This window comes from Babylonia areolata, chromosome 5, assembly GCF_041734735.1.
Source record: "Babylonia areolata isolate BAREFJ2019XMU chromosome 5, ASM4173473v1, whole genome shotgun sequence".
Taxonomy (NCBI): domain Eukaryota; kingdom Metazoa; phylum Mollusca; class Gastropoda; order Neogastropoda; family Buccinidae; genus Babylonia; species Babylonia areolata.
In genome coordinates this window covers 44615638-44639862 of record NC_134880.1, presented here as the reverse complement: position 1 = coordinate 44639862, position 24225 = coordinate 44615638, and the positions used below count along the sequence as shown (strand labels likewise).

The following is a 24225-nucleotide window of genomic DNA, read 5'->3' as shown; positions in this document are numbered from 1 at the left end:
AAGTGATGCATATTTCCCAGTTACATTGCATACATGTGATTCGTATTGGACTTCTGAAATTTTGATCCATCCTATGCTCGGATCGGTTTCTTTTTGTTTTGTTTTAAAGATAGCATTATGCCCAATATGTGCAATTATTGATCTGAAGTTGTTAGGTTTAAAAAAATTTTTTTTAAGCGTGATCCATCAAGGAAAAAGACTCCACACGAAACTTTGCCCAGGTGATTTGTTTCCAAATGAGACAATTCCCAAATGAGAACGACACAGATATCATACGCAATTCCCCCCCAAAAACGAACTCTTTAAGTGAAACAAACAGCAGTCGATGAAAACTTCTTTTCAACTGTTTGAAGCAGACACGGGGTTTTCAAACGGAATAATTCCCAAGCAGTATAGACCAAAAATAGAACACTTCCAAACTTTTATTGATCCCAACCGAACTTTACTAAAATTAACCCGTCTACAAGCCGGAAAAAAAAGTTCTATAATCAACCAGTCTCGAAGCGGAAAAGCTGCAGACGAAAAAGGGTTTCACGTTGCGCACTGATACAGTCGTCAGCCGAATCAGATCCACAGTTGGAACAGTTGCCAAATGTTACGGTTCCCAGGCGGCGCAGTTCCCAAGTGGCTGTGGGTGAGGGTGGTGGTGGTGGCTGCAGGGTGTGTCAGCATGGGCAGGACCTCCTTCTCCTCCTTCCTCCTCCTCTCGGCAGTGTCAGGTAAGTGCCAAGTGTACTCGTGCAAGCAAGCGCTCGCAAACACGCACACGCACACGCACACACACACACACTAACGGACACACACACACACACACACACACACACACACACACACACACACATGCGCACACTGTCATGCACATGCTTGATATCTCAAAGATGCATGCTCAGACTCAAACACAGCACACTAACAAGCACCATGGTATCAGTCTGTTATTGTCTTTCTGTCTGTCTGTCTGTCTGTCTCTCGCGGTCTCTGCCTGTGTGTCTGTATGTCTGTCTGTCTGTGTATCTGTCTCTGTCTCTCACACACACACACACACACACACACACACACACACACTGTCTGTCTGTCTGTCTGTCTCTGTGTCTGTCTCTGTGTATATATCTGTCTGTCTGTCTGTCTGACTCTGTCTCTCTGTCTCTGTCTCTCTCTGTCTCTGTCTGTCTCTGTCTGTCACACACACACACACACACACACACACATGGATGCACACGGGCACCTACGCACGCAGGTTCTCATACACACACACACACACACACACACACACACAGAGGCACAGACACTGTCTCTTTATACTCTTCTCTTTCTTTCTCCCCGACTCCCACAGACAGAGGGGAAGACAGACAGGCACACGCTCTCTCCATTCCCACACTCTCTCTTCTCCCCACCCCTCCCCTACCCATTCACTGTCCCTCCTTCCCCCCGCCCCCCTTATTTCAGACACATTCACACATTCTGATAAAGCACAGTAACATGTAGACTATTGGCCATGAAATGAGAAATGATCATCATCTGCCTCTGCGACGTATTCAGCTCTGTCTGTTACTTCATTATCAATCAGTTTGTTAATTAAAGTCATGATTAATTGATTAATCAGTTAACTTATTTATTCATTTATTCATTCAGGTATTTATTTATTTATTTATCTATCTATTCATTCGTTTATTCATTCATTCATTTAAATTATAGGCATGGTAATCATACCCATCGCACCCCCCTCCTCCTCGTCCTCCTCCTCGTCCTCTTCCTCCTCGTCCTCTTCCTCGTCCTCTTCCTCCTCCTCCTCGTCCTCTTCCTCCTCCTCCTCTTCCTCCTCCTCTTTCTCCTCCTTCTCTTCATCCTCCTCCTCCTCGTCGTCCTCTTCCTCCTCCTCCTCTTCCTCCTCCTCCTCCTTCTAGTTCTTGTTCTTCATGTCAGGAGGCCATCTGGGTTTTTTCTTCTTTTCTTTTATTTATAGTAAATTAAGTTGCGTATCATCCAGGATAAGGCGGACTTTTTTTTTCCTTTTAACCTGAACTCTTTTTTTTTTCTTCTTCTCACCCATATGACTGTTCCACCAGCTAGGACCACCTACAAGGCTTTTCCTTGTGTCATTATGCAACAACAACGGACCGAACATACATTGACAAGCTCCGACAGTTGAACAATCAAACAGCAGTGAAAAGTGAGCGAGAAGATTCACAGGCGAAACGCGGCAAGGTGCAACACGTGACACACACAACTCGATTGGATGTCGTACACACCTGTCCGACACACAAGAGTCTGTCTGTGGATGGGTCGGATGTATCAGGGGCAAGAACTAAGTTGTGCTGTGCGAATGTTCTGTGAAAGGTTGAGGGGGATACGAAGTCCAAATCCAATCAAATTATGGTGGTTAGAGCCTCGCTGACTACTGAGGCCGTCTCAAGGCTATCACCACGTTAGCATCTATTTCAAGTCAAGGGTATTAAAAAAAAAACAACACACACACACAAAACAACAACAACAAACAGTTGAAAAATCTTCCAGTTTAACTCACTCAGTACGGCCAGTTCTCTCTTCTCCTCTACACAGACCCCTCGGATGTCCAGTGTGTGTCTGAATGACCCAACCTTTAGCTACCGTCGTCAGAACTGTGGTATTCTTTTTCAGTATAAGAGCGTTCCGCTTGCAATATTTTGATGATGGTAATTGGGATGAAACGCTGTTAACGTCGTCTCTTTCGCCGTTCGTATGGAGAGAGTTAAAACATTCAAATCTGATTCACAATGTTGGCATACGAAGTGGTTTGGCCCAATGGCTTACAATAATAGATTCTAGGTAGTTATCTATCTTCCAATACTACAAAGAAATGTGTACGCTGACAGAAAGAAATAATATGTAAATGTGTTTGTTCCATGTCATGGGGGACGCCATTTTGAAAACGCTGTGACGTCACCAGTGCGGAGACTCGCGTTTTGTTTCTGGTCGACTCGCGAAGCAGATCGAGTTCAGTTTCAGTAGCTCAAGGAGGCGTCACTGCGTTCGGACAAATCCATATACGCTACACCACATCTGCCAAGCAGATGCCTGACCAGCAGCGTAACCCAACGCGCTTAGTCAGGCCTTAAAAAAAAAAAAAAAAAAAAAAGCAGATCTAAACAAACGCGTTAAAAAAAAAAAATTACTGTGCAAGAACTTTCCAAAAGAAAATGAACAAAATATGGTGCAAGGTCTGTGTTGGGATGGATTCTCCTCAGTTCAGTTAAGTTCAGTTCAGTTTCTCAAGGAGGCGTCAATGAGTTCGGACAAATCCATATCCGCTACACCACATCTGCTAAGCAAATGCCTGACCAGCAGCGTAACCCAACGCGCTTTGTCTTGAGAATCAGCGCCTCTTAGTGTCCTGTGACATTGTGTAATTATTGTCGAGCGACCTCTGAAACGTTATGTGAACGGTGTGAATGCTGTCCGCAGCTTCCAGGCGACTCTTGTCCCCGTGTGTGAAGGCACACAGCTCCACGTGTCTGTCACTGACTGTCTGTGAACGGGACACACGTCAGCGTGGGTGACAGCATGCTTCCACACCTCCACGTGCATTGCTTTGTTGACACGAGTTCAGAAAAAGTTGAGGACCACTTGGGAACTTGAACACTTTCCTTCTTCTGGGAATGGTGAAAATTGATGATGCCGATTTTTTTTTTTTTTTTTTTTTTTTTTTTTTTGTCGAGTGTGTGTGTGTGTGTGTGTGTGTGTGTGTCTGTGTGTCTGTGTGTGTGTGTGTGGAAAACCCCCATTACATTAAAAGTGAGTTTCATTTTCACAGAAGGCAAACTAAAAACATTAAATGTTATCTTATTCTAACTTGCAGTGAATACCGTAAAAGCGACAATGCAGAAGCCAATGGTATAAAAAGATCCAAAAATCTTAGAATTGAAATGAAATAGCTCCAGTGTGTGTGTGTGTGTGTGTGTGTGTGTGTGTGTGTGTGTGTGTGTGTGTGCAAACAGCGGTGTATGCAGCCAATGTAAAGAGCACCACTTATAACCAGTGGTACTTTATTGCGATTTGTTTTTATATCTTATCATTATCTATTTATTTATTCATTTTATTTTATTTATCTATATTTTTTATTTCATCTTTATTTATCTTTTTTTTTTTTTGCTCTCAGGGCCTTACAAAGCGGCGTTGGGTGACGCTGCTGGTCAGGCATCTGCTTGGCAGATGTGGTGTAAGGAAAAAATGGATTTGTTCGAAGGCAGTTACACCTCCTTAAGCTACCGATACTGATACTGATACTTATAAGAAAATATCACAGCTGTCGTTTATAATCCACTATAACTGTCAATTTTTTTGTGCTGAAACATCGATTTTTTTTTTTCCAAGCTGCTTGTTGTACACGTGTGGCTTCACACAGCTGTTTGTACATTCAGTGCCAAGATATTGGTGGATCATTATGCAGCCTGCGTAATTTAAGTCATCCCTTGAAGTGTTTTTTTTTTTTTTTTTTTAATGTTTGTACGGCAGCATATACGCCTTTATGAACTGGTTCTTACCATTTTGTGGTCTGTATTTTCAGCGAGAAACTTTCACGGTGAAAAAAAAAAAGAAAAAGTTCTTCGGGTTTTTGTGTGTGAAGTCTTTGGAAATCTTTTTAAGAATTTTTTTTTCTTTACCCCCCCCCCCCCCCCCCCCCCTCCCTTCGAAGTTTTCAGTGGTCGGGTCATTATGTTCGGACATTCAGACATTCAGGCTTTCCACTCTGTCGACCTCAAACTCCTCTCACTTTTCTTCTTCTCTGGGACTGCCTGTCTCTGAAGCTTTCGTCAGTTCTCTGTCTCCCTGCCCCTCGCTGCTTGCCTCTCTCCCTCCCTCTCTTCCTCCCTCCCTCCCTCTTTCTCCGCTCCTGTCGCTGTCTGTTTCTCTGTCTCTGTCTCGTTCCTTCTGCTTGTCTCCCTCCAATCCCCCGCCACCCCCCACCCCACCCCCACTGTCCCCCCCCCGTCCCCCTGCCCACACACCATACCACCTCTCTGTCTCTCTCTCTCTCTGTTTCTGTCGCTGGTGTCATCCCGATTCGGCTTTTCTCGATTTGCCTGTCACTAAATGGGTGATCTCGGTTTGCCTGTCACTAAATTGGTGATCTCGGTTTGCCTATCACCAGATTGGTGATTTCGATTTGCCTGTCACTAAACTGGTGATCTGGAATTGCATGTCACTAAATTGGTGGTCTCAATTTGCCTACAACTACATTGGTGATCTCGACTTGCCTGTCACTAAATTGTTGATTTGAATTGCATGTCATTAAATTGGTGATCTCGGTTTGCCTATCACTAAATGGGCGATCTCGATTTGCCTATTACTAAATTGGCGATCTCGATTTGCCTGTCGCTAAACTGATCTCGATTTGCTTGTCGCTAAATGGGTGATCTCGATTTGCCTGTCACTAAATTGATCGCGATTTGCCTGTCACTGAATTGGTGATCTCGATTTGCCTGTCAATAAATTGATCTTTATTTCCTGTCACTAAATTCTTTTCGATTTCCCTGTCTCTAAATTGGTGATCTCGATTTGCCTGTCACTACACGGACGATCTCGATTGGCCTATCACTAAATGGGCGATCTTGATTTGCCTGTCACTAAACTGGTGATCTCCATTTGCCTCTCACTAAATTGGTGATCTCAATTCGCCTGTCACTAAATGGGCGATTCGAATTGCCTGTCACTAAATTGGTGATCTGTCACTGAATGGATGATCCCAATTCGCCTGTTCCCAAATCGCCAATGGACTCAGTACTCAGTTGCTCTGTGTGTGTGTGTGTGTGTGTGTGTGTGTGTGTGTGTGTGTGTGTGTGTGTGTGTGTGTGTGTGTGTGTGTGTGTGTGTGTGTGTGTGTGTGTGTGTGTGAGAGAGTGAGTGAGTGAGAGAGAGAGAGAGAGAGAGAGCTTTCTATTCAGCAGCTAATTCGTCAAATGATTCAGGTGTTTCGTAGCAATTATGGTTTCACCTTGTTTATTATTCATTATGATCCATACCCAGACTGTCATAAAAAATTATTGCCATTTCCTTGAGTCATGTGGCCATCATTACTGAAGTTTGTTTGATTGCGTGATCCCAAGTGGTCCTGTGCTAAAGTCGGTAGAGCACTATATGAATATCCCTTCTTCCTTCTTTTCTTCCTCTTCTTCCTTCTTCCTCTTCTTCCTTTTCTTCCCCTTCTTTCTTCTTCTTCTTCCTTCTTCTTCCTCCTTCCTTCCTCTTCTTCTTCTTCCTTCTTCTTCCTCCTTCCTTCTTCTTCTTCCTTCCTTCCTCTTCTTCCTTATTCCTCTTCTTCCTTGTCTTCCTCTTCCTCTTCTTTCTTCCTCTTCTTCTTCCTTCCTCCTCTTCCTCTTCTCAATGTCATTAATTATTAAAGATAGAAGGGGGGAAAAAGCATGTATGACCGAACAAAGAATGTTCGTGGTGTCTAAAAACAATACTGATAAGTAAATTAGAATGTCAAGAGGTCCAAACAGCCTTGTTCGGTCGTTGGACCATTTGATTTCATGCCCGCTTTGTCTGGGGCTAGGCATAGGAAGACGGGGGGGGCCCAGTTAATTAACCAATCTCTTCCACCATCTTCCCCTTCCCCAGCCGAAGCCAGGTACCTATTTACACCTAGGTGCGGTAAGGAAAACCGGAGTAAAGTGCTTTTTCCCTCGAGGACACCACAACACCATGTCGAACCGGGGGCCTCCAACCCCGATCACTGCTGAACGCTTGTCCAGAAGTCCAAAAACGCCTGACCGACTGTGCCACGGAGGGAGCCTCCACACAGAAGAAACACTACAGCAAAGGTTTTGTATTTGTATTCGTATCTTTTTTTTATCACAACCGATTTCTTTGTGTGAAATTCGGGCTGCTCTCCCCAGGGAGAGCGCGTCGCTACACGACAGCGCCAACCATTTTTTTTTTTTTTTTGTGTATTTTTTTCCTGCGTGCAGTTTTATTTGTTTTTCCTATCGAAGTGGATTTTTCTACAGATTTTTGCCAGGAACAACCCTTTTGTTGACGTGGGTTCTTTTACGTGCGCTGAGTGCATGCTGCACACGGGACCTCGGTTTATCGTCTCATCCGAATGACTAGCGTCCAGATCACACCACTCAAGGTCTAGTGGAGGGAGAGAAAATATCGGCGGCTGAACCGTGATTCGAACCAGCGCGCTCAGATTCTGCTCAGATTCTTTCGCTTACTAGGCGGACGCGTTACCTCTAGGCCATCAATCCACTTCAGATCCATGCTGTTATCAACAAAAATAAACAAAACCAAACACTTCACGGTAAAACTTAAAAACAGTGTTTTTGACTTCCAGCTTGACGGGCGCAATAGCCGAGTGGTTAAAGCGTTGGACTGTCAATCTGAGGGTCCCGGGTTCGAATCACGGTGACGGCGCCTTGTGGGTAAAGGGTGGAGATTTTTACGATCTCCCTGGTCAACATATGTGCAGACCTGCTAGTGCCTGAACCCTATCGTGTGTATATGCAAGCAGAAGATCAAATACGCACGTTAAAGATCCTGTAATCCATGTCAGCGTTCGGTGGGTTATGGAAACAAGAACATACTCAGCATGCACACCCCCGAAAACGGAGTATGGCTGCCTACATGGCGGGGTAAAAACGGTCATACACGTAAAAGCCCACTCGTGTGCATACAAGTGAACGCAGAAGAAGAAGAAGAAGAAGAAGACTTCCAGTCTGATGGTTTTGTTTAATCACCCCGAAACACTACCACACCATCACAGTATTATAGACAGACGGTGGTCATGATTACAGACAGACGGTCGCATTTATGTTTTTGTTTTCATGTGAGTATCCGACACTTTATGTCTTTGTCTTAATGTCAGTATCCGATACTTTATGTCTTTGTTTTAATGTCAGTATCCGATACTTTATGTCTTTGTTTTAATGTCAGCATCCGATACTTTTATGCCTTTGTTTCGTGTCACTATCCGGCACTTTTAAATGTCTGATTCGTGTCAAAATCCGACACTTTGGTCTTCTTTTGTTTTCACGTTATGTATATTTATTTTCTCCGCCCTCTCCACCCCCACCCCCTCCCTCCCCCTCCCCCGACTCCCCAGAGTGAATCTTTTGTTTTCTTTCTCCCAGAGAAAAAACAAAATCAATTTTTTTTTTAAAGTGCAGGGTTAAACTTTAGTACGAAATCGACACAAAAACCCACTGTCGCAAAGGTGGCGATGTGTTATCTGTAAATGATCCGCAACAAGGGAGAAAAAAAGAAGAAGAAAAAAAGGAAGACACTAAACATCAACAGAGCGGGCTGGAGGAAAAGGCTGGCACCTGAGCGTGCACACGGACAGAGCAGGCAGTAAACTGATCCGCAGTCTTGAAAAAAGATGAGATGGGCCGACGTAAGCTATTGATCGGGTAAGACTCGAACCTGACACCTTGGGAAATTTATAGGTGTGAAGACCGCAAAGCGCGGGGCGGGGAGAGAGAGAGAGAAAAGGTTGGAGACGAAAAAAAAAAAAAAAAAAAAAAAAAAAAAGGGAGAGAGAGATAGAAGAGAGAGAGAGAGAGAAAGACAGAGCATGGGGAAGAGAGAGGTGGGGAGGAGAGAGAGAGAGGACAAGACAAGACATTTTTTTTTTTAATTTCGAGGATAATAAATAAGCACTGGTGTGCTTTTTTTACATCCAGTCCCCGCCCTGAATAGGGTCTACACTACACAATATGATATATGATAGTCAGTCGTGTCCGACTATGACCATCAGAACAACAGAGGAGGCAACTGCTGTTCCGACTATTTGGGCTAGAATTTGATTATAGTGGAGAGTGTCTTGCCCAAGTTACATCCCCACTCTCTCGGGCCATGAGGGTTTTAGGACAGTCGGCGTTGGGATAGTTCCCAAAGGCCAACTAGCCCACAAGGCTGCAGCACTAAGAGCCAGTGCAATTTTGCCTCCTAGTTTGAGAGTCATAGTCCTTCACAAAAGACTAAGCTGTAAATGGTTTCCCATTGACTGGAGACACCATTGATAATACAGCTCTCACTTTGCTGTTGGCCCAAATGTAAACCTATGTCAATCTGTGATATAAACCAAGTGTTGGGCCTGACTACACAATACTAAATAAAATGAAAGCATGGTGTTAGTAGAGATACATAACAGGGAAGAAAAAAAAAAGAAAAAAAAGAAAAAAAAAAGAAAAACAAACAAAAAACAAAAACAAAACAACGCCCCCCACCCCCCTAAAAAAAACAGCAACAAAAAACAAACAAACAAAAACCCAAACAAACAAAAAAAACAAACAACACACACACACACACACACACACACACACACACATGGCATACAGGTTCAAGCATGGTGTTAGTAAAATGTATAGGAACAAAAGAACCAAATGAAGGAAACAACACACACAACACACACCGCACTTTTTATCAGAGTGGGGAATGGAGGGTGAGGGAGGTTATCAGTCGACCATACACAGTTGTCAAACAGTATCATTAAAATGAACGATTTGCATTACACATTATGGCATGATTTGAAACAGGCAATGTTTTTTTTAAGGTGGTTGGGCAATAGTGTTGTTTAATTGTTTCTGGGAGTGAGTTACACAGGGTGGCGCCTGAGCAGACCAGACTGGATTTGAACAAGTCAATTTTTGGAATTGGGATATGGACTTTGGGGGAATTCCTTGAATAATTTACAGAAAATTTGTCTGTTAATGTTGGTGGTGCATTACCTGTCATAATCTTTTGCATCATGATTCCTTTATTGTGCTCTAATCTACGGATTAGTGGGAAAATATTCGCTTGTTTATAGTCTGAGTCTAAAAGGGAAGTCTTTTTAAGGAGTACCAGCTTGAGCCCCCGTTTATGAAGATTCTGTAATGGCTTCAATGTGTTCGCACTTGTGGAATCCCATAGTGTTGATGCATATCTATTGTAGACTGGATATGTGCTTGAAAAAAAATTTCCGTGAATGAAGGTCAAGGAAATGTTTGATTTTGGATAGTTGATGGGTTTTCTGGGCTGTCTTTTTTGCAAAGGGAATTTATGTGAGGATTCCAAGTGAGATTGTTGTCAATTATGATCCCCAGAACTTTGTGATCACTGACCTGTTCAATAGGTTCACCTTTGATTTGGATGAAAGGAAAATTATGTATAGTGTTTTGCCTCTTTTGTCTGGTTGTGATTAATAAGCATTTTGTTTTTTGTGGGTGAAGAGACAGGTGGTTTAGTTCGGTCCATCTAACGAGCTCATCAGTACTTTCTTGTAAGTCTTTCGCAAGAGCGACAATGTCAGTATGAGAAGTAGAAGAAGAGAGAGAGAGAGAGGGGGGGGGGGGAGAAAGAGAGAAAAAGACAGAGTAGGACGAAGAGAGAGAGGGAGAGAGAGAGAGAGAGAGAGAGAGAGAGAGAGAGAGAGAGAGAAAGTGTTTGGGGGGTGGGGCGTGGGGATATATATATATATATATATATATATATATATATATATATATATCTAGAGAGAGAGAGAGAGAGAATGAGAGGAAGAGAGAGTTACAGAGAGGATGGCGGTGGAGAGAAAGACATACTGAGTCGGACAGACAGACAGAGAGAGAGATGGAGGGACAGAGAAAGAGCATCCCCATCCCCCGAACACACACACACACACACACACACACACACACACACACACACACACACACACACACACACACAAACACAAACACACACACACACACACACACGCACGCACGCACGCACGCACACACACAAACACTCACACACAGAGACACACAACACACAACGACGACAACAGCATCATCATCAACAACAACAACAACAACAACAACAGTGACATGTTTATGTGGTAAAATTAAAAAGTCAGCACACCCAGTGATATTACAGCTGAACCCCCCCCCAAAAAAAACAAACAAACAAACAAACAAAAAAAACAAAAAAAACAACAACAAGAAACACATTAAACACCAAATTCCAACAAACCAACAACGGCAGTAACAATAACAACACCGACAATAGCAATATCAGTTACAACATATCTATGTTTTACATCAGAAAGGTATTCCACCCAAAGGCATTGCTGTCCAAAGGGCTTTTCTGCTCTGTTCTTTATTTTCCTCGGCACGTTTGTCTGGGTAGCATGTTGTATGACGTTTAATACGTTTGCACCGCTAGGAGATGGACTGTTGTGTTGTGCTGTGTTGTGCTGTGTTGTGTTGTGTTGTGTTGTGTTGTGTTAAGCGCGTTGGGTTACGCTGCTGGTCAGGCACCTGCTTGGCGGATGTGGTGTAGCGTATATGGTTTGTCCGAACGCAGTGACGCCTCCTTGAGCAACTGAAACTGAAACTGAAACTGTGTTGTGTTGTGTTGTGCTGTGCTGTGTTGTGTTGTGCTGTGTTGTGTTGTGTTGTGTTATTCTGTGCTGTGCTGTGTTGTGCTGTGCTGTGCTGTGCTGTGCTATGCTGTGCTGTGTTGTGTTATGTTGTGTTGTGTTGTGTTATGCTGTGTTGTGTTATGCTGTGTTGTGTTGTTATGCTGTGTTGTGTTACGCTGCGCTGGTGTATGCTGTGTTGTGTTATTGCTGTGCTGTGCTTTGTTGTGTTGTGCTGTGCTTTGCGGTGTTGTGTTGTGCTGTGCTTTGCGGTGTTGTGTTGTGCTCTGTTGTGTTGTGCTGTGCTGTGCTTTGCTTTGCTGTGTTGTGCTTTGCTTTGCTGTGTTGTGCTTTGCTGTGCTTTGTTGTGTTGTGCTCTGTTGTGTTGTGCTTTGCTGTGCTTTGCTGTGTTGTGCTTTGCTGTGCTGTGTTGATCTTTGCTGTGCTTTGTTGTGTTGTGCTGTGCTTTGCTGTGTTGTGCTTTGCTGTGCTGTGTTGTGCTTTGCTGTGCTGTGTTGTGTTGTGCTTTGCTGTGTTGTGTTGTGCTGTGCTTTGCTGTGTTGTGCTTTGCTGTGCTTTGTTGTGTTGTGCTTTGCGGTGTTGTGCTGTGCTTTGTTGTACTGTGCTGTGCTTTGCGGTGTTGTGCTGTGCTGTGCTGTGCTGTGCTTTGCGGTGTTGTGCTGTGCTTTGCGGTGTTGTGCTGTGTTGTGCTTTGCGGTGTTGTGCTGTGCTGTGCTGTGCTGTGTTGTGCTGTGCTGTGTTGTGCTGTGCTGTGTTGTGCTGTGCTTTGCGGTGTTGTGCTGTGCTGTGCTTTGCGGTGTTGTGCTGTGCTTTGCGGTGTTGTGCTGTGTTGTGTTGTGCTGTGCTTTGCGGTGTTGTGCTGTGCTGTGCTGTGCTGTGCTTTGCGTTGTTGTGCTGTGTTAGGTTGTGTCGCGTCACGTCACGTCACGTCACGTCACATCGAGTTACGTCGCGTCGCGTTGCGTTGCCTTGCAGTTCATTGTATTTCATTATTACTGTTGTTGTTTTTGTTATTTGTTCTTCTTCTTCTTCTTCTTCTTCTATTGTTGTTGCTGTTGTTCATCATCATCATCATCATCATCATCATCATCATCATCATCCATCATCATCATCCATCATCATTCATCATCATCATTCATCATCATCATTCATCATTCATCATCATCATTCATCATCATCATCATCATCATCATCATCATCATCATCATTTCTTCTTCTTATATTGTTGTTTTGTTGTTGCTGCTGCTGCTGTTTCCATATAAGATTCAATACTTTGTAAATACAGTTATTATGAATATGATTTTTTTTATCGTTATCACTATCATTGTCATCATCATTATAATTGCATTGTATTGCACTACCATCTTATAACAATAGATTTCTCTGTGTGACATTCGGACTGCTCTGTCTGGGCAGAGCACATCGCCACAGTTAAGTGCCACTCTGTTCGTGTGTGTGTGTGTGTGTGTGTGTGTTTTCCTACATGGAAGTGTATTTATTTTCTGCTATCGAAATGGATTTTTTTTCCCCACAGAACTGTGCAGCGAAAAGCCCTCTGTTTTCTGGGGCTCTTTTACGTGCGTAAAAGTGCATGCCGCACGCAGGACATCGGTTTATTGTCTTTCCCGAAAGACTAACACCTAGGCCAGCATTGAATGGTGAGGGTGGGTGTATGTATGTGTGTGTGGGGGGTGGGGGTGGGGGGGGGAGGGTACGGGGGGTAATAAACGTCCAGGTCAGTGCAGGACTTGAACTCTCGGAGACTCGCTTCCTAGCCGGGAGCATCATCGTAGCGCCACCCAGGACTCTCCGTTTATCGAACATCTTTCAATGGGAAACAACACAACACGCCCTATCTTACAACCACCATCTGTCCCAAACAAAACGAAATCCCGGTAATGATGCGAACCCACCCACACAATCAATTGGAAACAAGGTCACAAAATCAGCATCCCCCCTCACCTCTGCAAGCTCCTCCACCCCCGAGAAAAAGCACCACTAGCAAAATACACACAAAACAACTCCTCAAAAAAACCCCCAAAAAACACACCAACAAACAAAAACAAAACAACCTCCTGACACCCTCCTCAAAAAAAATAAAATAAAAATAATAAATAAAATAAAATAAAACGATAAACAAAAACAAAACAACAACCAAACAACAACAAAAAAGCAAACATCCAAACAAAAATAATAGATAAACAAAGTGAAATAAATGACGGAGTGTTCAGAAAAGGAGAGGAAAGGAAGGCTTTGTTGGCTTGACAGTTTGAAAAAACAAAAAGTCAACAACAGCTACTACAACAACAACACCTATAACCACCACCACCACCACCACCACAAAGACAGAAAGAGCAGACAAAGGAAACCCAAAGTAAAGTAAAGCGCTGTTTTTAAAACGACAGGAAGCAAGAGGTAGGGGTAGGGGGTGTGGGAGTTGGGGGTAGGAGGGATGAGGGGGGGGGGAGTGAGGTAAGGGAGATAAGAAACAGAGCCAACTCCACATACACAGATGACAGCAGAAAGTTCATGAACACACACACACACACACACACACACACAAACAAAACAAAAACGAAACAGGCAACTAAAAAATGAAACCAAACACAACAACCAAAAAAAATTTAAATAAATAAATAAATAATAATAAATAAATAAAATAATATAAAGTAAAACCACGGGAAAGAAAATGTGTTGTAAAGGGCAGATGGAAAGGCCAAAAAGCGGAGACGACACCCGCTAAAAGAACAGATAGGCTAGCCATTGAAACAGAGAGGCTTGCCTTTGAAACAGAACGGCTAGGTGGTGGATTTCCACAAGAACTGCCAACAATAGGTGAGGTGTAATTGGTTGGTTGGTTGGTTGGTTGGTTGCGTGCGTGCGTGCGTGCGTGCGTGCGTGCGTCTGCGTGTCACCTGTAAGCACCCAGGTCGTGATGCTGAAGACGAGTGTCAGTTTCAGTTTTAAGGAGGTTGTGAAAAGCGTGTGGACTGATCTATCTATCTATCTATCTATCTATCTATCTATCTATATATATATATATATATATATAGAGAGAGAGAGAGAGAGAGAGAGAGAGAGAGAGAGAACACTGAACACTTTAATGTCAAAAGCTTTACAGCCCTAATGACATGGGGGCTTATAGTACAAATAGCAAAATGTATGATGAAAACCAAATCCAAAATGAAATCAATCGATTAGTACAACTAACTGCAGTTCGACCATCCATTCAAAGTGATGTGATGTAGAGAAAAAAAAAACATATATAAATGGAAAACATATGTATTTTCCATATGAAACTGTCAACACAGATTTCAATGTTCACAGTAAACAACACCTGATCTACTTTATTGTTCTATTTTTCGTCGCATGTTATTCGCTTCGGCAATATATTTTGCAAGTGACTGTAATGAAGTTTCCTGATTTAGATTAAGCACTCCAAAAATATCTTCATTCCTTGCTAAATTTGTTCTAAATACAACACATTTTTCTCGAATATCATCATTAGCTTTACAACTGAACAAAAAAATGTAACTCGTCCTCCCTTAAATGACCGCACATCGGACAAGGGGAGAGTAAGGAGGGCTCAGTTTGAAGCCTTTTTTTTTTTTTTTTTTTTTTTTTTTTTTTTAATAAGCATTTAATCCGATCGTTCTCAATCAGAATCTGGCCAGACTTATTCGATGCCACTTATTGATTGATGGAGAGAGAGAGAGAGAGAGAGAGAGATAACGATAACGATAACGATGTTTTATTCAGATTAAGGCCAAAGCCCCTTACTGAAGGGGGTCATACAAGAAAATAAATAAGGAAAATGACTTGACATGATAAACCAACATCACAAATCAACCAAAAGTAGCTAATACAATACTCAACAACATTCACAAAATAACAATTCGAAGTCTCTTCAATGCCTCATATAAGTATATGGCCAAGTTTTGTTGGGTAAGCTCATGTTTTGACAACATGAGCAGATTAAATCTAAAAGCACGGAGATCTTTATGATATTTAGGTTGAATTAATCTTTGTCTGAGGTCACTCAAAGCAGGGCAACATAGCAAAAAATTCAATTCATCTTCCCTACCCAGGTTGCACAATCGACACATATATACACATTCACTCCTACTGCAGTATATCTGGCCAGACTTATTCGATGCCACTTATTGATGGAGAGAGAGAGAGAGAGAGAGAGAGAGAGAGAGAGAGAGAGATGCCTTAACGCCTTAACATAAGAGATGAAGATAAGAATAAATATGTTCCGCACAGAAACCGAAACGGAATGGGAGAGAGAGAGGGGAGGGGGGCGGTGTGAGAAAGGGTTGGACTATTGTGAGAGGAAGCAAGTCGTTGTGTGTGTGTGTGTGTGTGTGTGTGTGTGTGTGTGTGTGTGTGTGTGTGTGTGTGTGTGTGTGTGTGTGTGTGTGTGTGTGTGTGTGTGTGTGTGTGTGTGTGTGTGTGTGTGTGTGTGCGCGCGGGTGTTTGCGCGTGTTTTCGTGCATGTGTGCGTAAGCGTGTGTCTCTGTTTCTCTGCGTATGAATGCGATACCCCCCAAATGACAGAGACTCTAGACTTTGATGATGACCGTGGAGGGAGTGTGGGGGGTGGGGGGCGGAGGAGGGAAGAATGAGGGTGGGGAGGGGAGGGGGGGGGAGAATGGTGGAGGTATACACCGTTTGTTTGAAAAATCCTGTAATCTGAACGACAGAGAACGACGCTGATAAAACAGGAATACATATGCCTCGATTATTGCGAGCCGATCCCCCCCCACCCCCCACCCCCGCCCCCCCCCCCCCGCCTCTGAAAATCGCTAATGCTTTTAGCTGCCGTGTTGCCGTCATCACTCTTACCACACCTCCAGGTCTCAGTTAGGGCCGGAGGGTGTTGGGAGAGTTGGCCAGTTTGGTGTGATGGTAGGGGGTGGGGGTAGGGGTAGGGGCGGGGGGGCGGGGGGGGGGGGTGGTGGTGGTGGTGTTATAATCGTTGATCGCTGTTATTGTGATGTTTGTTGTTTTTATGGGGTGGGTGGGTGGGTGGTGGTGGTGGTGGTAAAGTGGTGGTGGTGGTGGTGGTAAGGTGGTAAAGTGGTGGTGGTGGTGGTAAAGTGGTGGTGGTGGTAAGAAGAGGCAGGTTGATTTGTTGTGTTGTCGTGTCGTGTCGTGTTCCCTGTTTCTCGCACCTCATGATCCTCCGTCTCCTTTCTCCTCCCCTTATTCCTCATCCCTTCTCTCTCCCTCTCTCTCTCTAAAATACTTTCTCTGTCTCTGTCTCTATCTTTTTTTCTCTCTCGTTCTCTCTCTCTCTTTCTCTCTATGTCTCTGTCTCTCTCTCTCTGTCTCTCTCTTTCCTCTCTCAGTCACTTTCTCTGTCTCTCTCTTTTTTCTCTCTCTCGTTCTCTCTCTTTCTCTCTCGACTACTTTCTCTGTCTCTGTCTCTATCTCTTTTTTTCTCTCTCTCGTTCTCTCTCTCTCTCTTTCTATCTCTCTTTCTCTCTCAACTACTTTCTCTGTCTGTCTCTATCTCTTTTTTCTCTCTCGTTCTCTCGTTCTCTCCCTCTTTCTCTCTACGTCTCTGTCTCTCTCTTTTCTCTCTCAACCACTTTCTCTGTCTCTCTTTTTTTCTCTCTCTCGTTCTCTCTCTCTCTCTTTCTATCTCTCTTTCTCTCTCAACTACTTTCTCTGTCTGTCTCTATCTCTTTTTTCTCTCTCGTTCTCTCTCTCATGAGCATTATGGCCTAGTGCACTATATCATCTGAGTTCTGATCTCTCTCTCTCTCTCTCTCTCTCTCTCTCGACCACTTTCACCTTCTCTGTCTGTCTCTGTCTCTATCTCAGTCTGTCTGTCTGTCTGCCTGTCTCTCTCTGTCTCTCTGTCTCTGTCTCTGTCTCTCTCTGTCTCTCTCTCTCGACCACTTTCATCTTCTCTGTCTGTCTCTGTCTCTGTCTCTATCTCAGTCTCTGCCTGTCTGTCTGTCTCTCTCGACCACTTTCATCATCTCTGTCTGTCTGTCTGTCTGTCTCTGTCTGTCTGTCTCTGTCTCACTCTCTCTCTCTCTGTCTCCCTCTCTCTCTCTCTCGACCACATTCACCGTCTCTGTCTCTGTGTCAGTCTCTGTTTGTCTGTCTGTCTGTCTCCCTCTCTCTCTCTCTCTCGGCCACTTTCACCGTCTCTGTCTGTCTGTCTCTGTCTCTATCCCAGTCTCTGTCTGTCTGTCTGTCTCACTCCCTCTCTCTCTTCTCTCTCTCTCTCTCTCGCCCTCCTTTACAGATACAGATACAAACTGCGTGGTCAGGTTGGTTTGACATTATCATCTTCACAGATGAATGAACGTAGCTGTCATTATGTGTTGGGTGCCCTGTTGGTTGCTACCATTTTCTCTTCGAGAAAAGAACTTCGTTTTGTTTTAATATTTCCTTTCACCATTTTCATTCGTTTATTATAATGTTTTTTTGCTATGCAATGAAAGTATGTTGATGCATTCACCCATGTCATAAGGACTTCACGGCCAATAACATAAGTGTCAAAGCGTCAAGCTTCTCTCTCTCCCATTTTCGCTGTCTTTCTCACTCACTCTCTTTCTCTCGCCCACTGTTACTCTCTCTCTCTCTCTGGAACCACTTCATGAGGGGGCCATGGCTTATTTGAATAAACCATTCAAATTCAAATTCTCTCTCTCTCTCTCCCTCCCTCCCTCTCTCACTCTCTCTGGAACCACTTCATGAGGGGCCATGGCTTATTTGAATAAACCATTCAAATTCAAATACTCACTCTCTCTCTCTCTCTCTCTCTCTCTCTCTCTCACTATCTCACTTTCTGTATTATTCTCCCCCCCCCCATCTTTCACTCTCTCTTTCTGTCTCTCTTTCTTTCTGGATGGTCTTTATGATTTTTGTTGTCGATGTTGTTGTTTTTTTCTTTCCCATTTATTGCGCTGTTGTGTGTGTATCGTGGTTCATAATATTTACTTATTATTTTCGTAACCCCCTCCTTGTCGAAATGGCTGTAAAGGCTTTTGACAATAAATAATCAATCCTCCTCCTCCTCCTCCTCATCATCATCATCTCATCATCATCATCATCATCATCATCATCATCATCATGTATCTCACACACACTCACACCATACACACACATATATATATATGTATGTATGTATGTATGTATGTATGTATGCATGTGTATGTATATATATACAGCAGTGAGAACTGTGTTATCAGTTATTTCTCCATTGAAATGGGAAATCATTTACAGACTATATATGATAGTCAGTCGTGTCCGACTATGACCATCAAAACAACAGAGGAGGCAACTGCTGTTCCGACTATTTGGGCTAGAATTTGATTATAGTGATTATAGTGGAGAGTGTCTTGCCCAAGTACATCCCCACTCTCTCGGCCAAGAGGGTTTTAGGACGGTCGGCGTTGGGGATGGTTCCCAAAGGCCAACTAGCCCCCAAGGCTGCAGCACTAAGAGCCATGGCGCCAGTGCAGTTTTGCCTCCTAGTTGGAGAGTCATAGTCCTTCACAAAAGACTAAGCTGTAAATGGTTTCCCATTGACTGGAGAAACCATTGATGATACAGCTCTCACTTTGCTGTTGGCCCAAATGTAAACTTATGTCAATCTGTGATATAAGCCGAGTGTTGGGCCTAATTTACAGCCTAGTTTTTTGTGAAGGACCATGACAACATTGCACTGGCTCTAAGTGCTGCAGCCTTGGGGGCCAGTTGGCCTGTGGGAACTATCCCAGCACCGACTGTCCCAAAAACCCTCTTGGCCGAGAGAGACTGGTGATGTAACTTGGGGCCGAAAACAAGAGTCTAGGCCCAGATAATCGGGACAGCAGTTGCCTCCTCTGCTGTTTTGATGGTCATAGTCGGAGACGACTGACTATCATACACATACATACATACACACACTCTATATATAGATAAATATATATATATATATATATATATATATGTGTGTGTATATATGTATATGTGTATATATATATATATATATATATATATGTGTGTGTGTGTGTGTGTGTGTGTGTGTGTGTGTGTGTGTGTGTGTCTCGAACCTGTAGATCCAGGATTCCTAATCAAGAACATTACCGCTGGCCCACCTCTCAACCAAACACTGAGCAACAGATATGGATTTGGTAGACTGATTGGGACTGGGGTTGGAGGTGTGTGGGGGTGGGGGGTGGGGGAGGGGGCAAGGGGGGGGGTTGCGGTTGGACACTGGGAATTGCGGTGAGTGGGGGTGGGAGGAGGTAGGCAATGGTAGTGGAGGTGGGGAATAAGGGGTGGTGGGGGTGTGAGGGTCTGGGTGTAGAGTGTGTGTGGGGAGGGTGGTGGTGGAAGATTAGGGTTGGACACTGGGAGGTGCGGTGAACGGGAATGGGAGGTGGTAGGCAGTGGTAGTGGAGGGGGCGGGGGGGGATAAGGGGTGGTGGTGGGGGTGTGTGAGGGTCAGGGTGTTGGGTGGTGGGTGTGGGTTGGGGTTGGGGGTTGGATCTGAGCGTGATTTGCGGCAGCACGCGGCAGACAGTTGGGCAGGAGACAGCGGACCTTGCCCTTCAAGCTGCAGCAGACAAACACCCTCACGGAAACTATTACAGCCACAAATTGAACAGAGGAGGAAAAAAAAGGGGGAATGGTTGGTTGGTTGGTGGGGTGGGGTGATGGGAATGGGGGTAGTTGGTGGCGGGGTGGGTGTGGTGATGGCGTGTGTGTGTGTGTGTGTGTGTGTGTGTGTGTGTGTGTGTGTTGTGTGTGTGTGTGTGTGTGTGTGTATGGTTGTGTGTGTGTGTGTGTGTGTGTGTGTGTGTGTGTGTGTTTGTGTGTGTGTGTGTGTGTGTGTGTGTGTGTGTGTGTGTGTGTGTGTGTGTGTGTGTGTGTTTGGTTGTGTGTGTTTGGTTGTGTGTGTGTGCGTGTGTGTGTGTGGTTTTTCTGTGTGGTGTGTGTGTGTGTGTGTGTGTGTGTGTGTGTGTGTGTGTGTGTGTGTGTGTGACGCGCGTGCGCGCGTTGTGTTGTGTGTGTGTGTGTGTGTGTGTGTGTAGAGAGAGAGAGAGAGACAGAGACAGAGACAGAGGCAGAGAGAGACAGACAGAGACACAGACAGAGAGAGAGAGAGGGACAGAAAGACAGACAGACAGACCGACCGAAACAGAGAGACACAGACACAGCCCTGGTGTTGGCGTCTATTGCCACCTGCCCTGCACGGGAGAACGGTGTGTTGTTGTGAGTTTCAGTTTCAGTTTCAGTAGCTCAAGGAGGCGTCACTGCGTTCGGACATATCCATATACGCTACACCACATCTGCCAAGCAGATGCCTGACCAGCAGCGTAACCCAACGCGCTTAGTCAGGCCTTGAGGAGGAAAAAAAAAAGGTGAATAAATAATAGATAAGCTTACACAAATAAATAAATAAATAAATAATAACTATAATGTTAAAACATAAAATAAAATAAAATAAATAAAAATTTTTAAAAAAAGGTAGTTGTGAGTGAAGGCAGCACAGGAAGCGTCACAGCAGGTGAGCGCCATGCCCTGTATTGAGAGAGAGAGAGAGAGAGAGAGAGAGAGAGAGAGAGAGAGAGAGAGAGAGAAAGAAACACGAAACATGATCCACTTACTGCGTGATGCTTAGCCCTCATCAGTCTGCTTTTGTCCCTACCTCGTAAACCTCACGGTGTCAATGTCTTGGCTGCGTTTTTTTTCAAATCTGTGCTTTTATTCTCCCACCTTTCTCAGCACACCTACACCCATTCTCTGCACTTTTTCTCTATCTTTTTTTTTTCTTTTTCTTTTTCTTTTTCTTTCCTCCTTTACTTTTTCATCCCCATCCCACATGATGCTCCTGACAGTTGCAGAACTCCCATTGCTCACACAACGTAGCCAGGATGAAGGAAGGATGAGGAAGAGGAGGAGGATGAAGGAGGAAGAGATGGAGGAAGTAGGAGGTGGAGGAGGAAGAGGAGGATGATAGAGGATGAGATGGAGGAGGAAGAGGAGAAGGATGAAGAAGGAATAGGAGGAGGAAGAAGGAGGAGGTGGAGGAGGAAGAGGAGGAAGAAGGATGAGGTGGAGGAGGAAGAGGAGGAGGAGGGGTGGAGGACGAAGAGGAGGATGATGAAGAAGGATGAGGTAGAGGAGGAGGAGGAAGAAGGATGAAGTGGAAGAGGAAGAGGAGGAGGATGAAGAAGGATGAGGTGGAGGAGGAAGAGGAAGAGGATGAAGAAGGATGAGGTGGAGGAGGAAAAGGGGGAGGATGAAGAAGGATGAGGTGGAGGAGGAAGAGGAGGAGGATGAAGAAGGATAAGGTGGGAGGAAGAAAAGGGGGAGGATGAAGAAGGATGAGGTGAGGAGGAAAAGGGGGAGGATGAAGAAGGATAAGGTGGAGGAGGAAGAAGAAGAGGATGAAGAAAGAGGAGGTGGATGAGGAAGAGGAGGAGGAGGAAGAAGGATGAGGTGGAGGAGGAAGAGGAGGAAGAGGAAGAAGAACAAAAAAGAAGAGACGGGGGGAAAAAAAGAAAGTCGAAAAGGCGGAGGAGAAGAAAAGAGAAGAGGTGAAGAAGAAGTAGTAGTAGTAATTGAAGAAGAAGAAGAAGAAGAAGAAGGAGAGATCCAGGCTTTGACACACAAGCGACAGACCTAAACAGTTCTTCAGTGCGACGCTCCAATGACTCTTCACACAGCTGAAGAAGCAGAAGCAGCAGCAGCAGCAGCAGAAGAAGCAGAATTTGGGTGAGGAGCGGGAAGAAGAAGAGGAGGATCAGGAGCAGAGGAGAAAGAGGAGGAGAAGATGAGACGGAGAAGAAGGAGAAGAAGTAGGAGGAGGAGGAGGAGGAGGAGTAGGAGGAGGAGGAGTAGGAGTAGTTGGAGTGGAAGGAGTAGAAAGAGAGCGGCAGGTAAATCTGGTTCCAGTTACCGATCTGAATTGTCTTTTTAAGAAGCTTTAAGAAGATGTTTGCTTATATGTATTAAAGAACAGCAGAGAAGGGCAGAGCGCATTTAGCTTCATGTAAGAGAGAATCGTAAGGCGAAGTGGCAGAATCGGTTGGGCGATAGACTTTCAGACCCAGTGGAAATCAACCAACAATTAGGCATGTAGATGAAATGATTAACAAATAGTAACGAGTGGTAACTCTCTCCATTCGCAAGGTACACGACTTCAAGTCAGTGCTGCTTACGCTACCGATTCAGCCAGCACACAGGTAAACAAAAGGTACACTGGAACAAACCCCAGACACTTCCTCAAAAAAGGAAGCGCCGGGCCTGTCCTTATACCGGTCATCTGACATGTGCACACAGCAGCAAAGACAGAAGAAATGTGCAAACATCTCCATGCCTAATTGTTTGTCCATATCCAGTTGAAAAACCACCGAGGCAACCATGTGTTTGTTCTGTATTGTCCATGTGTTTTGTGTGGCTTGTTCAGGATTAAAGAGGCTATGCCAGTGTTGAATAAAAGCTTATTTGTGTTTGCACATTTCTTCTGTCTTTGCTGCTGTGTGCACATGTCAGGTGATCGGTATAAAGACAGGCCCGGCTCTTCCTTTTTTTTTTTGAGGAAGTGTATGGGTTTGTTCCAATGTACCTTTGGTTTACCTGTGTGCTAGCTGAATCGGTAGCGTAAGCAGCACTGGCTTTCAGACCCAGTGTGAGGCATTGATGGGGTGTGCATGCTGGGTATGTTCAGGTTTCCATCACCCAACAAACACAGACACGGATTGCAGGATCTTGAACGATCGCATAATTTCGATCTTGTTCACATGTTTAAACATGAAGGGCATTTATCAAGGCATTAGCAGGCCGGCAAAAAAACCTTGTTGGGCCCCAAGAACCACTGCTGGCGACTGTCAAACGACGGAAGATGGCATGGTTTGGTCACGTCATACGACATAACACCCTCTCCAAAACCATCCTGCAAGGGACTGTAGAGGGAGGGCGCAGACGGGGGCGGCAGAGAAAGAGCTGGTCCGACAACGTCAAGGAATGGACCAAAATGACGATGCCAGATCTCCTCACGACAGCTGCCAACAGAACGGCGTCGCGAGCTATGACATCTTCCTCATGTCCCCCCAACGACCCCAGCGGTCGAGGGAATGAGTAAGTGAGTGAAAAAAAAGTATGTTAACATAGGAGATAGGGAAAAAAAGATAAATTCCCATCCCTAATCTATCAAGCGCCGATATTTTGATACAAGACCTCAGGTTAAAAATCCATTGCTCTAACCACTCAGACATTGCATCCATCGCAGGAAGGAAAAAAAAAATGATGAAGACTACGATGACGACGACCATGACGACGACGATGACGATGATGATGATGATCATGGTGCTGGTGGTGGTATTGTTGATGATGATGAAGATGATGATGGTGGTGGTTGTGATGGTGCTGGTGCTGGTGGTATTGATGATGATGATGATGACATAGTCAAAAGAAATCGTAGGTGTATAGAGACACAGCGTTGAAAACTCGACTACGGTTTGAAGCACAGCAAAACTATATATATTATTCCAGATTAAAAATCAATGGAACTCGCAAACTTTGTCTCTGTCTGTCTGTCTGTCTGTCTGTCTCTGTCTCTGTCTCTGTCTGTCTGTCTGTCTGTCTCTCTCTCTCTCTCTCTCTCTCTCTCTCTCTCTCTCTCTCTCCCTCACTCCCTATTTCTGCGCGCGCGTGCGCAAACGGACTTTTACAACTTTGATGATGATTAATATGACTCCAAAGGAGGTTTGCGGCCGTGTGTTTTATTACAAATTAGAAAATCATGTTATCACACGACGTGTTGCTTCCAGAATGAATGACCGAGTGTCATCATTAACGCTTTCGTTCTTACAGCCCTGCTGCATATGTGTATGGAATGGTGGCCT

At 44.5% G+C, this 24225-nt stretch overlaps 1 protein-coding gene across 1 annotated transcript in view; it reads left to right on the top strand.

Moving 5' to 3' along the window:
* Positions 1-642: 642 nt before the first annotated feature.
* LOC143282287 (opioid-binding protein/cell adhesion molecule homolog) overlaps positions 643-24225 on the top strand; it is a 197572-nt gene continuing 173989 nt past the window's right edge. The window contains exon 1 of the mRNA XM_076587886.1: positions 643-719. Coding sequence (XP_076444001.1) covers positions 671-719 — 49 coding nt within the window. The 5' untranslated portion in view covers positions 643-670. The remainder of the gene's footprint in view (positions 720-24225) is intronic.